The following is a 12,853-nucleotide window of genomic DNA, read 5'->3' on the forward strand; positions in this document are numbered from 1 at the left end:
TCAAGAATACTAAAGTCATGAAAGATAAGGAAAAACTGAGGAACTGCCAGTGATTGGAGGAAACAAGGAGCAACAACAAATCAATGTAAGGTGGGACCCTAACATAGGATCTTGGAACAGAAGAACCCCTAGTGGAAAGTCAGTGAAATTCAAGTATCTGTAGATTACCTAATGGTATTGTACCAATGTGAATTTTCTGGTTTTTAATAATGGTATTATGGTCGTACAAGATGCTAAAATTTTAGGAGAAGCTGGATGAGGGAGTATATGGGAACTCGGTACTATTTTTGCAATTTTTCTGTAGGTCTAAAATTAGTTCAAAGTTAAAAGTAAAAAAAAATTGTTTTAGTCTGTTCTGTTTTACAATGGCTTAAAAGGGAACACTTAAGCCCAACTTCATTTTAACACACTGCAAACTGAATTTAATATGAACCATAAAGCTACAAGGTTAAGTTACAATTTGAAACTTTGTTATAAGACTCTAGCTATGAAACGGGCAGGCAACATTACTTCGTGGGGTCTTCAGCAGACTCACTGAACACTTTTTGTTTCTACCATCTTGTTCCGTAAGACCATCTCCTTGCAAGAAGAAACATAAACTACATAAACAACAACAGGCTCAAAATGAAGTTGAAAAACATGAAAAATTATTTAATGACAGTACTCTTGAAATTACATGTCTAGAAAGAACGTCACAATAATCTCACGATGAAGTATGCTTCTGGAGATGATCTAACACAGAAGGGTTTACTTGACAAGCAGTTGGAGTTGGGGGCTCCTTTGTGTCTATGTGATTGTACTCTTGGTTGTTTTCTTTTTTAGTGGGGGATGGGCTGAGAGAAAAACAGCTTTTAACTAAAAACATATGCACATTTGATCAAAATTCACTAAAGGACAGATGTTCTTTAGTTTTGGGGCACTCTTTTAAAATCAGCCCTCTGTTCTGAACTATCCATTGACTTGTGGGGATTCTAGCTCACCCCCTTGCTACTAAAATACATATTCATAAAACTTTTACACTTGTGTTGTTCTAGCTACAAATAGCTTCTACTTTTCTAGGACATAATTTCACTTTGTTTAAGCAAAAATTCATTAAAGAAGCTATAAATAACCTTTAAATATTTAGCTATGAATAGAGGGTGGACTGGCATTGATGGCTTATTTTAGTACTAATGCAGAATGCTTTTTAAAAGCTACATTTTAGCATGCATAAAGCTAATGATTAACACTTGCAGTGTAATTTTCAATGTTAGAATAAATTTCCCTTTATTTTAAGGAATTTTGCTAAAAGTAAATATGTTATTTAATTACTCACTCGTAGGAAAGTAGCTTTAAAGAATGAAAATGTTGGGAAGATTAAAACATAAAATTTCTTATTTAAAATTTTATTTATTTATCACCTAGACAACCTTTTCTTCTCTCCTAAAATATAACACCAGTTAAAACTGCACATACTAGGGGAGAAGAACTGTCTATGGAATTCTAAGAATTCAAGGATCCATTGTGTGGTGCACATAGCATATATATGAATCAAAGACATTTCTATATTCAATTCTGGATCATAAAGTTCACAACATTTTTAGAGACCAAGTTTCATAAAAATTTTACTTTAAAAAATGTTTTACAAAATACCATTCTTCCAATCAAAGAAACTTTCCCTTGGGTACATGTAGCTTTCTGCCTTAGATATTACAGAATGACGGTCAAAGGGGGAGAGATTTTTTTCAAATAGCCACCTAGCTGCAAAATCTACAAGAAGTAGATTTTTTAAAGTGCCTTTAAAATGCTAAAGCAAGTAATATAATTGTTGAATCTATTTGAAATTTAAAAAGTTTCTTTAAAATGGTCCATATGGTATGCACAACATCACAGCTGGTACAAAACTGCCTGTATTTAGTTCAAAACACAAAAACAATGCCTGTGAACAGTACTCTTTAAAAAATAATTCAAAATGCTGCCTCTGCATCATAAGGCAAACTTAGACAAAAGTGTTGACAGTATTCAGAGAATTAACAAAACAAGCTGAATATGAAAGTATTTAAATATTTACTTTGATTTTTTTAATACCACTGATAAGAGTACAAGAACCTGCTGCCAAGTCAACCGAGGAGGCCTCATTTCAAATCACATGTAACATATTTTGCTATATGTATTCTAAACAATTGCAAAACTAGGTTTTAGGATGTAAACTTCCATTTCCTAGCAAGCCCTAGCTTTTCTGCTGCAATCTGGCAGCTTTGAACTTTGAAACCCTCTTTGTAGTTTCTTCTGAAACTTCTGACAGAACTTCCTTTCGTTCTGGAATGGTGGGTAGCATAGGATGAGCCATGGCTGGGTGTGACGGTAAGGAGGGTGACAGAAATTCTTTTTCTATTACAGTTCCAGAAAAAGCCTAGAAGACAAAAGTCAGATTATGATAATAAAATGCAAATAAAATACCCACAAAAATCTTTATCCTGTATTTGCCAATTCCACATCCCTTTTCTCTTTTTTTAAGGCATTCTTTTTCATTAAAAGTAAATTCCTAACACTTTTGGATAGACAAAACTATAACATTAAAATACAAATTGCTCATAGAAATCAAGTGCCATTAAAATACATCGTCATTATACCACCAAACACAAGCCAATTTTTATAGTACACATTTCAAGTTAACAAAATGCAAAAAACATGTATTACATGGGATTTTTAAAAATGGGTAAAAGGTCTTCAACTTTTACATATTCCATTTATATCTAGACCATGCTGTGAAAAATAATCTATTAAAATTAAAAATTCTATTAGGGTGTCAAACATCAGCTGATGAATGAGATATCCTATGGTGGCCATGCTGCCTGCTGGCCAATAGCTTAGTTTCAGCAGCAATGACATCTCTTAGGTGCTGTTCATTTATGCAATTTTTTGAGTATTTTATTGCATCTTGCCTCAATTTTATTTGAGATCAGTGGAAACAAAATTGAAAGTTCTGATGCTAGTGGAAATAAACATCAGTCTCAAATTTTAATACAATTAATTCAATGACAAAAATCAGAGGCTCCCCAAAAAATGATTCTTTACTTTCAACTACATGTTCATTGGACTTCATTTTGGTCAACTATATATATGCATGTAGTGTGTACAAAATGCTGGGAATAAAACCAAAGATACGTATTTCTGTATCTTTTATGTGGAGATCTATAAGAATCAAGTTATTATGCTTTTTTTTTTTTAAGATTTCTGGTATTCAAATCCCCTCCTCTTAATTTTCTAAAAATACATTATGTACAAACTAAAATTTGACATGTAAACTTTCATGTATATTTTGCTTTCCTTTGTCTACCAAGTGTACAAAATTAGTTAAGACAATATATCACTTGAATAGTTTAAAAAGCCAACCTCCTTCATCTTGCCCCATCAAAGAAACAAAAACCAAGACAGCCCTGACCTTCCCACAGTACTCTGAGACCTTGGGTGGAGTCCAGCTCTTAAAAGAAACTCAAAGAGAACAGTTGCATTTCTAGACACTAACAATGAAATAGCAGAAAAAGAAATTAAGAAAACAATACCATTTACCATCACACCAAAAATAATGAAATACCTAGGAATAAACCTACCCAAGGAGGCAAAAGACCTGTACTCCGAAAACTGTAAGACACTGATGAAAGAAACTGAAGACGACATAAACAGATGGAAAGATATATCGTGTTCTTGGATTGGAAGAATCAGTATTGTTAAAATGGCCATACTTCCCAAGGCAATATACAGATTTAGTGCAATCCCTATCAAATTACCAATGATATTTTTCAGAGAACTGGAACAAAAAAATGTTAAAATTTGTATGGAAACAAACAAACAAAACCCTGAATAGTCAAAACAGTCTTGAAAAAGAACGGAGCTTGAGGAATCACACTCCTTGACTTCAGACTACAAAGCTACAGTAATCAAAACAGTATGGTACTGGCACAAAAACAGACACACAGATAAATGGAACAGGACAGAAAGTCCAGAAATTAAACTCATGCACTTATGGTCAATTAATCTATAACAAAGGAGGCAAGAATACACAATGGAGAAAAACAGTCTCTTCAATTAGTGGTGCTGGGAAAACTGGACAGCAACCTGTAAAACACTGAAATTAGATCATTCTCTAACACCACATACAAAAATAAACTCAAAATGGATCAGAGACCTAAATGTAAGACCAGATACTATAAAAACTCCTAGAGGAAAATATAGGCAGAATACTCTTTGACATAAGTTACAGCAATATTTTTTTTGAACCAGCTCCTAGAGTAATGGAAATAAAAGTAAAAATAAACAAATGGGACCTAGTTAAACTTAAAAGCTTTTGCACAGCTAAGGATACCATCAACAAAAAGAAAAGACAACCTACAGAATGGGAAAAAATATTTGCAAATGATGCAACTGACAAGGGACTAATTTCCAGAATATACAAACAGCTTACATAGCTTAATATAAAAAAAAAGCAACCCAATCAAAAAATGGGCAGAAGACCTAAATAGACATCTCTCCAAATAAGACATCCAGATGGCCAACAAGCACATGAAAAGATGTTCAACATCACTAATTATCAGAGAAATGCAAATCAAAACTACAATGAGGTATCACCTCACACCAGTCAGAATGGCCATCATTAAAAAGTTCACAGACAATAAATGCAAAAAAAGAACATCCCTACACTGTCGGTGGGAATGTAAACTGGTGCAGGCACTATGAAGGACAGCGTGGAGGTTCCTTAAAAAACTAAAAATAAACTTATATGATCCAGCAATCTCACTCCTGGGCATATATCTGGAGAAAAATATAATTTGAAAAGACACATGCACACCAGTGTTCACAGCAGCACTATTTACAATAGCCAAGACATGAAAACCACCTAGATGCCCACAACAGATGACTGTAAAAAGAAGCTGTGGTATATACATACAATGGAATACTACTCAGCCATAAAAAAGAATAAAATAATGCCATTTGCAGCAACATGGATGGACCTAGAGACTGTCAAAGTGAAGTAAGCCAGGAAGAGTAAGAAAAACACCACATGCCATCACTTACATGTGGAATCTAAAAAAAAAAAAAAAAAAAAAGACACAAATGAACTTATCTACAAACCAGAAACAGACTCACAAAGAGAACAAATTTATGGTTACCAGAGGGGGAAGGGAGTGGAAAGGGATAAATCTGGAGGTCAAAATTTGCACCTCTTGGGGAGTGATGGAAATGTTAGCTATACTGATTCTGGTGGTGATTTCTTAGGTGCATACACCTATCAAATTGTACACCTGAAATTCCTGTAAACTATACAGGAATTATACCACAGTAAAGGTGTTTTACATTTTTGTTTTAATTTAAAAAGTAAAAAAAACAAAAAAGGTATCTTTCAAAGTACTTGCCATAATCATGAACTATTTATTTTGCTGTTAAAAAATTTACAGCATCTTAGATGTTAACTGTAATAGTTCAATACAAAATGCAAAGCTATTAAATAGGACGAGACGAAAATAAGTTCCAGATTTGAGTCCTCCCTGTACCACGATACATTAAGTCCTTACAAAAACCTAATCTTCAGACACTTAAAACCAGCAAAAGTCTATCACTTTTGGAAGTATGGAAGACTATTAAATAAGATACTTCCCAGGTCAACTGAGATCATTACATTGGGAGAAGGGAGAAGATCACACATATTGCCCCTAAATACTAATGATCCCTCCATCTCCATTGCCATTTAGTACAATTAGTACCATTAGGGGCTATTTAATACAAGCAACAGAAGCTTTATGTACGCTTACTTAAATTTAAAGATGTTTATTTTTATATGTATTTGATGCTCACACAAATGAGTTTGTAAGTTTGATACAAGTATGAATCCCTCAGTCTTCCCAAATACTTTTCGACCTGAAAACCTGAAATACCTACCAAACACAAGAATAAAAAAATCAAGTCTGGGTATAATGGAAACCACAGCATTCCTATTTTGGTATCTCCCAATATCCCTCCCCCACACACACAAAAAAATGTGTAACATGAACATGGTGGGTAAGAGTGTACATGTGTGTACTCATTTTTCTAAGGAGAGAATTTACAGCTTTTAACTAGATTGTAAAATAGTTATATGACACCAAGAGTTAAAAATTTCACTGGCATAGGCCAAAACATAGAAGGGCTTTAATTATCTGCCAGCATATATTATTTTCTTTAACTCAACCAAAGCATTTAAAAGAAAAAAGTATAATCTGCTACTTGAACTATTATAAAGCAGTTACTATAGTCTGGTTTAGGGGAATTTATTTAAAATAAGCTGCTAAATAATTTTTTAGCCAAAAATGAAGCATATATGCTAAATGAAGATACTTTCAAATTCCTATTTCAGAGAAACAGAACTTCAAGAGTGGTAATACTTCCACAAACAAAACATTTTGAACTATTTTAATATAATACCTATGTTGTATTTGCTAGTGACTATTAATTTTTTTACAAATTATTATTTAAAAAGTGCAAGTGTAGAATTAATAAGGGTCTATGACCTGAGATTAAATAAGTATAAGTTAAAGAAGCTACAAGGTAAACAACGCCATTACTTTTGTCAATTAAGTTCAATAAATAATTATATAAAATAAAGTCATTTAAGGACAAAAAGATTAATGATTTATAGACCATACCTGGAAGATACAGCAGCTAAATTTTTTAAAAAATCTTTTCAATTCCAAAGATAACTATGTACAGCAGGGAAAATGAAGGGCATGCCCCTTTGAAACGGAACTACCTCCACCTTTCTAACTCAAAACAACCGGTCAAAGGTACTATAAGAAATAAAGAGTTAAAAGATACACAACACACCTCAGGTGCTCCTGATAAGGGCAAAAGTTTCTTTTGATGATTTTCTTGTTGTTCCTCTTCCAAAATGCTCTCACTCGTGTCACTACAAGTGGCCTCTTCACAGCTAATGCTCCTCAAGACTCCCCGTCTGTCATCAAAATCAGCAGCACTGCTTTCACTGGTATCACTGCAAACACTGTTCTCTCTGCTGCGGGACTTCAGGATTGACTTACGGGGCACATATTCTCCATTCACAATGTCAACAAAGACTCTGTAACAGCAAAATAACACACGCATACTTTAGTTAACTCATAAAGCCAAGGATAAAATTATAATGATTTTTAAAACTTTTCTAGAAATTAATCTGAAATGTTTTATTCAAACTTATCCATAAAATTTTCACCAACACAATACTTTTGTAGCTTCAAATGACATTTTTACATTATTTTTAAAAATGATTCTTTGGCCTAGTAAAATACAGCAGTTTATTTCTAAGCATGTTTTGGGTGACAACAGCTTGATTTACCAAAATTCTACATATATTTTAGACCTACTTACAAGACATTTAGCAATTTTCACTATTTTACAATATGAGTCATGAAAACAGTTGGTATTTTCAAATGACAGCTCTCTCAACAAACAAATGGAAAGAGCATACTTAACTTTGACTCTGTGAAAAGGTAAACCAAATGCCAAGCACTGTCATAGCTATGGTAATAAAGCATTGCCACAGCCCACCAGAAACACAAATTTTCATTTCTAAAGTAAACATACGGCATTTTTTGACTAGATTAGAAATGTTTTAAAAGCACTGGCGAACATAGGAAAAAGGAAAAAACCAAGGAACATTCTAACTGCTCTGAACTGGGAAGCTGTGGTGGGGCTCAGCAGCTCCTGTGAGCCTTTAAAATACTAGGCTAGCTCTATCAGAGTACCTCAACTTTTCAGTGACAGCCTTCTGTGTAACACACAACCTTTTTCTATATTCAGTTGCAAAAAGAGAAAAAGGAAGAGTAGATTGCTCTGCTGTCTGTGAACACCACTCACCTGTAAATGTCAGCAGGAGTCCTGATCATCGGCAGCTCGTGGGCAGAATGACCACTGCCAGAGCTGTTCTTTCGCTTACGTTTGGCTTCCTCTTTCTTTTCACTGAATTTCAAAGTGGTATTTTTTCCAGTATTTATTCGGACCTAAAAATTTCACAGCCAAAAATTATGATCCTTTTGAGAAATTAAATCAAGACCAAAACTAAAATCAATAAACTCTGCAATTAAAGAAATAATAGTAAGAGAAGCGGTTTAAATTTTTTGACACTGAAATGATGTGTATTATCAGATAGGGTTAAAAAGTTCTTACCTTATCATAGTTCTACAGTATTAAATTATATCTTCTTTAATGACCAATTCTAGTCTTTGGTGACTTTATTATTGTACAGAATGCAAGATACATATAAACTAAATGGTAGATTTATTATAAGCTTTCACATCACCCATTACTTTGATGAAAGTTTTTGGCTTCAGTCATGCATTTCAAAACAAAGAGCACAATTAACCCAAATAAATATTCAGTAAGAATATAAAACTTAAATCATAAAAGCATTATTAGATAATGCTTAACTATTTAGAATTTTTTATATACCTAATTTTTAAAAATCAAAGGGCCAAAAAATAAAAATGAACCCTGTTCAGGATTAATACATTATTGTTCTATTCCTACTTAGCATTTATACCACACCTTCCACATTAATGACTGCTCTTCCCCATGACATTCCTGCAAATATTATTTATTATTTTTATTTTATCTAAATGAAAATAAATTTAAAGCCTGAAAAGAAAATCACAAAACAAATTTTTTCTGATCAGTTTTTTCCAAAGAATTCACAAGATGCTTCTTTTAGTCTGAAGCATCAGAATATAAGAATATATATAATTATTTCACTTCATATTAGAGCAGGGAAAACTTAAAAGACCTAAGAAATATCAAATAGTTTTAAATATGTTTCATTAAAAAATAATCACAGACACTCAAGGCTGAACCACAGATCCTTAACTCTGATACAGGCAATCCCTGCAACGGTACCTTGTGGTTACAAAAGAAAAAAAAGAAAAAGAAAAGGCACCAAACTGAGACAAAGAGTCCCTGTTTTACTACTAACCAGTTCTATGGTTTTCTAGGCCTTAAGTTTCCTTGAAAAAGACAAATTAGAAAGACGAATTCCAGGTGGCTCCTTAAAGCAGTATTATGGGGTAGACAGAGCAACAGAATGGGCTTAATGTAGCCTATCCTTCCTTCAATGAGATCCAATCTGCTTTGATCTGGATTTAAATACTGAAGATTCTACAATAAGTATGGAGGGAACAAAAAGCCTTTTGATATTAAGAAAAGCTTAAAAACCTGTATTAGAAGATCTCTCTATAGTAACCCCTAGGTCTAAAATACCAAAATTCTAAAGTCATGATTAACCAGAAATGTTTATATATACTTTGTGAGAAAAGGAACTAATTTTCATTTCCTTCTTTTTCCTTTTCACTCATGATGTTCCTATTTACTTTATGAAATGAAAACAACAAACAACAACCTAATATAATTAAAAATTTAACTAATGCAAGTTACTTTCATCTTAAAGACGACAAAATGCCCACAATACAATTAACTCAAGAATTCTTAAGAAAGCTCTCTGAATGAAAGACAGGAGGAACTGCATTAGTTGCCCCTCAAATCTGATCTCCTTCCAGACCCCAAGTCAACTTCTATTGTTGCTTCAAAGGACAACAAACCAATATCAGCTAACTATCTAGACTTTTTTTTCTTGTTGGTACTACCAACAATATTAATCCCTGTTAATACTGTTCTTTTAAAGACTATCGTAGATGATCTTTAACATTCAAATTATGTGAAAAGTTAGTAAAGTTAAAAGTATACAAACCCTCTTAGGTTCAACAGTATGAGAAAAATATATTGTTGGTACAGAATTATCTCCAGTCCCTAAAGTATCATGGTCATTTTCATTATCACCACCACCATCATCACCATCATCATCATCATCATCTTCTTCATCTTCATTACTGTGATAAGAATTTGAACCATTTATTGAACAGTTCAATTGTCTATTCACTTGACCGTTGAAAATTTCTGAATTTGAAACATTCTTGTAACAACTGCTGGGAGTAAGAGAGTCTGTCACTTGATGCATCACATTCACATTTATATTCTGATCTTCCTTTTCCTCTTCAGAGGATGTATCATCTCCATTTGCAATCACAGTATCAGTGTTACTAGTAAAGAAAAAGAAAATTAACAAGATCAAACACTGACATTTTACATATTCTAATTTTCAGTTAATTTCAATGGGTAAAAACTAAGATTTTGAATACGATATTTTTAAACTGGATTTCTAGGTTAATAAAAATGTTTTGAAATAAATTAACCAAAAAATGATTTCTATGCACATTTTTCTTTTTAACAAGTCAAATATACAGCATTATCTTGACTACAGTATAAAAATAATTCATTTAAAATGTAATATATAAAATGACTCTATTATGTCAGGTACCTGGTATATCCATTACTTTACTATATAAAATATAGCTGAAATCTTATAATAAAAAATAGGGATATTGATTTTAAATATTTCTCTACATACACATACATGGGCATACTTGTGAACACACAGCCCTAAGAGAAAATATTCTAGAAAATTAATATTTATTTTAGGGTGGTAATGTTGATATTTTAGTATATAATGCTTTTTCTATATTTTCTTCAATAAGCACATATTTTATAAGGAGGTACCTATCAATATCAATTTCACCCAGCAATTCTTCTTGTCTCTCTAGTTCTTCAAGTCGAGCCCACAATTCCTTATCACCAAGCAAATCCTTGGATTTTAGATCATTTGCAAAATCTGCTTCAAAAACGTCTGAAATTTTTGGTTTGGAGTGAGGTTTATGAGCAATTCGGTGTTTTGCTATTTAAAAAAAAAAAAAAAAAGGACATGGCTGTTAATCGCCAATTTTTAAAAGGCACAATCCTAGACTTAACGAGACTTTCTTGCAACTAGGAGTGTGGTCCAAGGACCAGCAGTACCAGCATCCCTGAAGAACATTTCAGAAGTGTAGACTCTCAGAGCCTCCCCAGAATCTGTATTATAACAAGAGTGCCAGAGGATTCACATGCACATTAAAAATTGTGAAGAGCTACCTGAAAGCTTCAAAAATGCATAAGCAGAAATGGTCACAATGCACTGCAGTTGTAACACAAAATTCACCCCAAGAAATACTCATCTTCCATCTTTACTCAAGAGAATTTAGTTACTAAAGTAACACATAAAAGCCTTTTCACAGGATACTTTCAACTCTAAGATACTACCAGACATGAATGCCCTAGAAAGAATCTATGGAGGGTAATCCTTTGAAAATTCTACTATAATTTGATATATGAATATTCCTAATATTTAAATTGCTTTATCTTATTTGTAAACCTCATGTGAGGCAGGAGGCAGATAAAATCTGAACTCAAACCTATCTGCTTTTCATTTTTTTTCAATATAAAGCAAATTAAAGCTTTGAAGAAGGCAACAGGATGAAGTCTAAAATGCTGTTACATAATATGGTACTAACAGACAACCTCCATCATATACTCAAATTTACAGAATTGTTTTCTAAATTTGAAAATATCAAAATTATGTATTCTCTATACCTATTATTGATAAAATAGTATTAACAAATTTAACATTTCAGATTTATAAAATACATGAATCTTTCATTGGTCACCACAAAAATCATAACTTGTCTTTCTGACCTTTAATTTTAATATACGTCTCCTTTATTTCACCTTCGAAAACCACAAGCTATTACCTGTGATGCCATGTCAGTAGATACGGCTTAAAATATAGCTTCTAAAATCACCTCTATTTCAACTAGTAAGTTCTCAGTTAATTACTAAAATATGAACTTTAAAAATCAAAATAAATGTTAAAAATAACAGTTTTCTACAGTAGCAAATTATAAACCATTCTTGTAACACTTTTAAAATTTTGACTACTGTAACACTTTACAGCCGACAAGGGGACCATTGCCTTTATAGATGTAAACTCAAACACATAGCCCATCCTTGACAAGATGAAGCTCTTAGATGAACCTGGGAACAACCTGTGTACAGAAAGCCACCGCAGCCAACATAAAGTGAATGGCTAAAGTATGCTTAGATTATATTCATTCTTTCTTCCAAAAACAGCATCTAAACCTACAGTTTTAAAAGGAGAAAAGCTAGCAAAAGGTTTATTATGATTTTGACTAAGGTCAAAGATCAAATTAGGAACAGATCCATCTGACTTTTAGATATTTGGAGAATTAAAGAACTTTGAAGATGCCATGTAATCTAACTACCTAAACAGATCAGTCAGAAATCAAGTTTTTCACCAAAAAGTTACCCATTAACGTGTTTTACTAAAAATATATTAAAATATATAACAATTTTATATAAAAATTATAAAAGTTAATTATAAAAATTAATGGATAAATAGAACAAATATTTGCATTTTATGAATCCTCTGAAAGCACCGTATAATATAATCCCAAATTCTCACAGAAGACTCCTTAAAAATCAACACAAATGATAAATATTAAATAAATATATATAAAACAACCTTATTGCTTACCTTTAAATTCAAAGTCAGTTTTAATTTCTTCTCTTATGTCAACAATATCACCTGCAGCCTAATTTTTTAAACAACAAAAAGCACATTAACAATTTGAACCCTTAATATATTAAAATTACCATCAATGCAATCATGCAATCTAAGAAAGATATTTTGAAAGCATTTAAAATTTCAAGTAATTGGTTCCTTTTCATAAGATTTTTTTCAATACGAAAATTTTTCTTAAAAAAATAGAGGACTGAAAACAAATACTCACATCACTCATTTTCTGCAAATCTTCTGTGAATTCAACTCTGGATTCAAAATTTTTCATCACTTTTTTTAAATCATCTATTGTTTTTCTTACATCTGCAATAACAAACACAAACATATGGAAAA

General features: G+C 32.3%; 1 protein-coding gene across 1 annotated transcript in view; it reads right to left on the reverse strand.

Moving 5' to 3' along the window:
- Positions 1–625: 625 nt before the first annotated feature.
- The window catches only part of URI1 (URI1 prefoldin like chaperone), a 63,659-nt gene continuing 51,431 nt past the window's right edge, over positions 626–12,853 (reverse strand). The window contains exons 5-11 of the mRNA XM_032486223.1: positions 12,732–12,823; positions 12,476–12,533; positions 10,609–10,783; positions 9,743–10,091; positions 7,864–8,006; positions 6,838–7,087; positions 626–2,392 (exon numbers count right to left, since the gene is read on the reverse strand). Coding sequence (XP_032342114.1) covers positions 2,210–2,392; positions 6,838–7,087; positions 7,864–8,006; positions 9,743–10,091; positions 10,609–10,783; positions 12,476–12,533; positions 12,732–12,823 — 1,250 coding nt within the window. The 3' untranslated portion in view covers positions 626–2,209. The remainder of the gene's footprint in view (positions 2,393–6,837; positions 7,088–7,863; positions 8,007–9,742; positions 10,092–10,608; positions 10,784–12,475; positions 12,534–12,731; positions 12,824–12,853) is intronic.

Source organism: Camelus ferus, chromosome 9 (genome assembly GCF_009834535.1).
Source record: "Camelus ferus isolate YT-003-E chromosome 9, BCGSAC_Cfer_1.0, whole genome shotgun sequence".
Lineage (NCBI taxonomy): Eukaryota > Metazoa > Chordata > Mammalia > Artiodactyla > Camelidae > Camelus > Camelus ferus.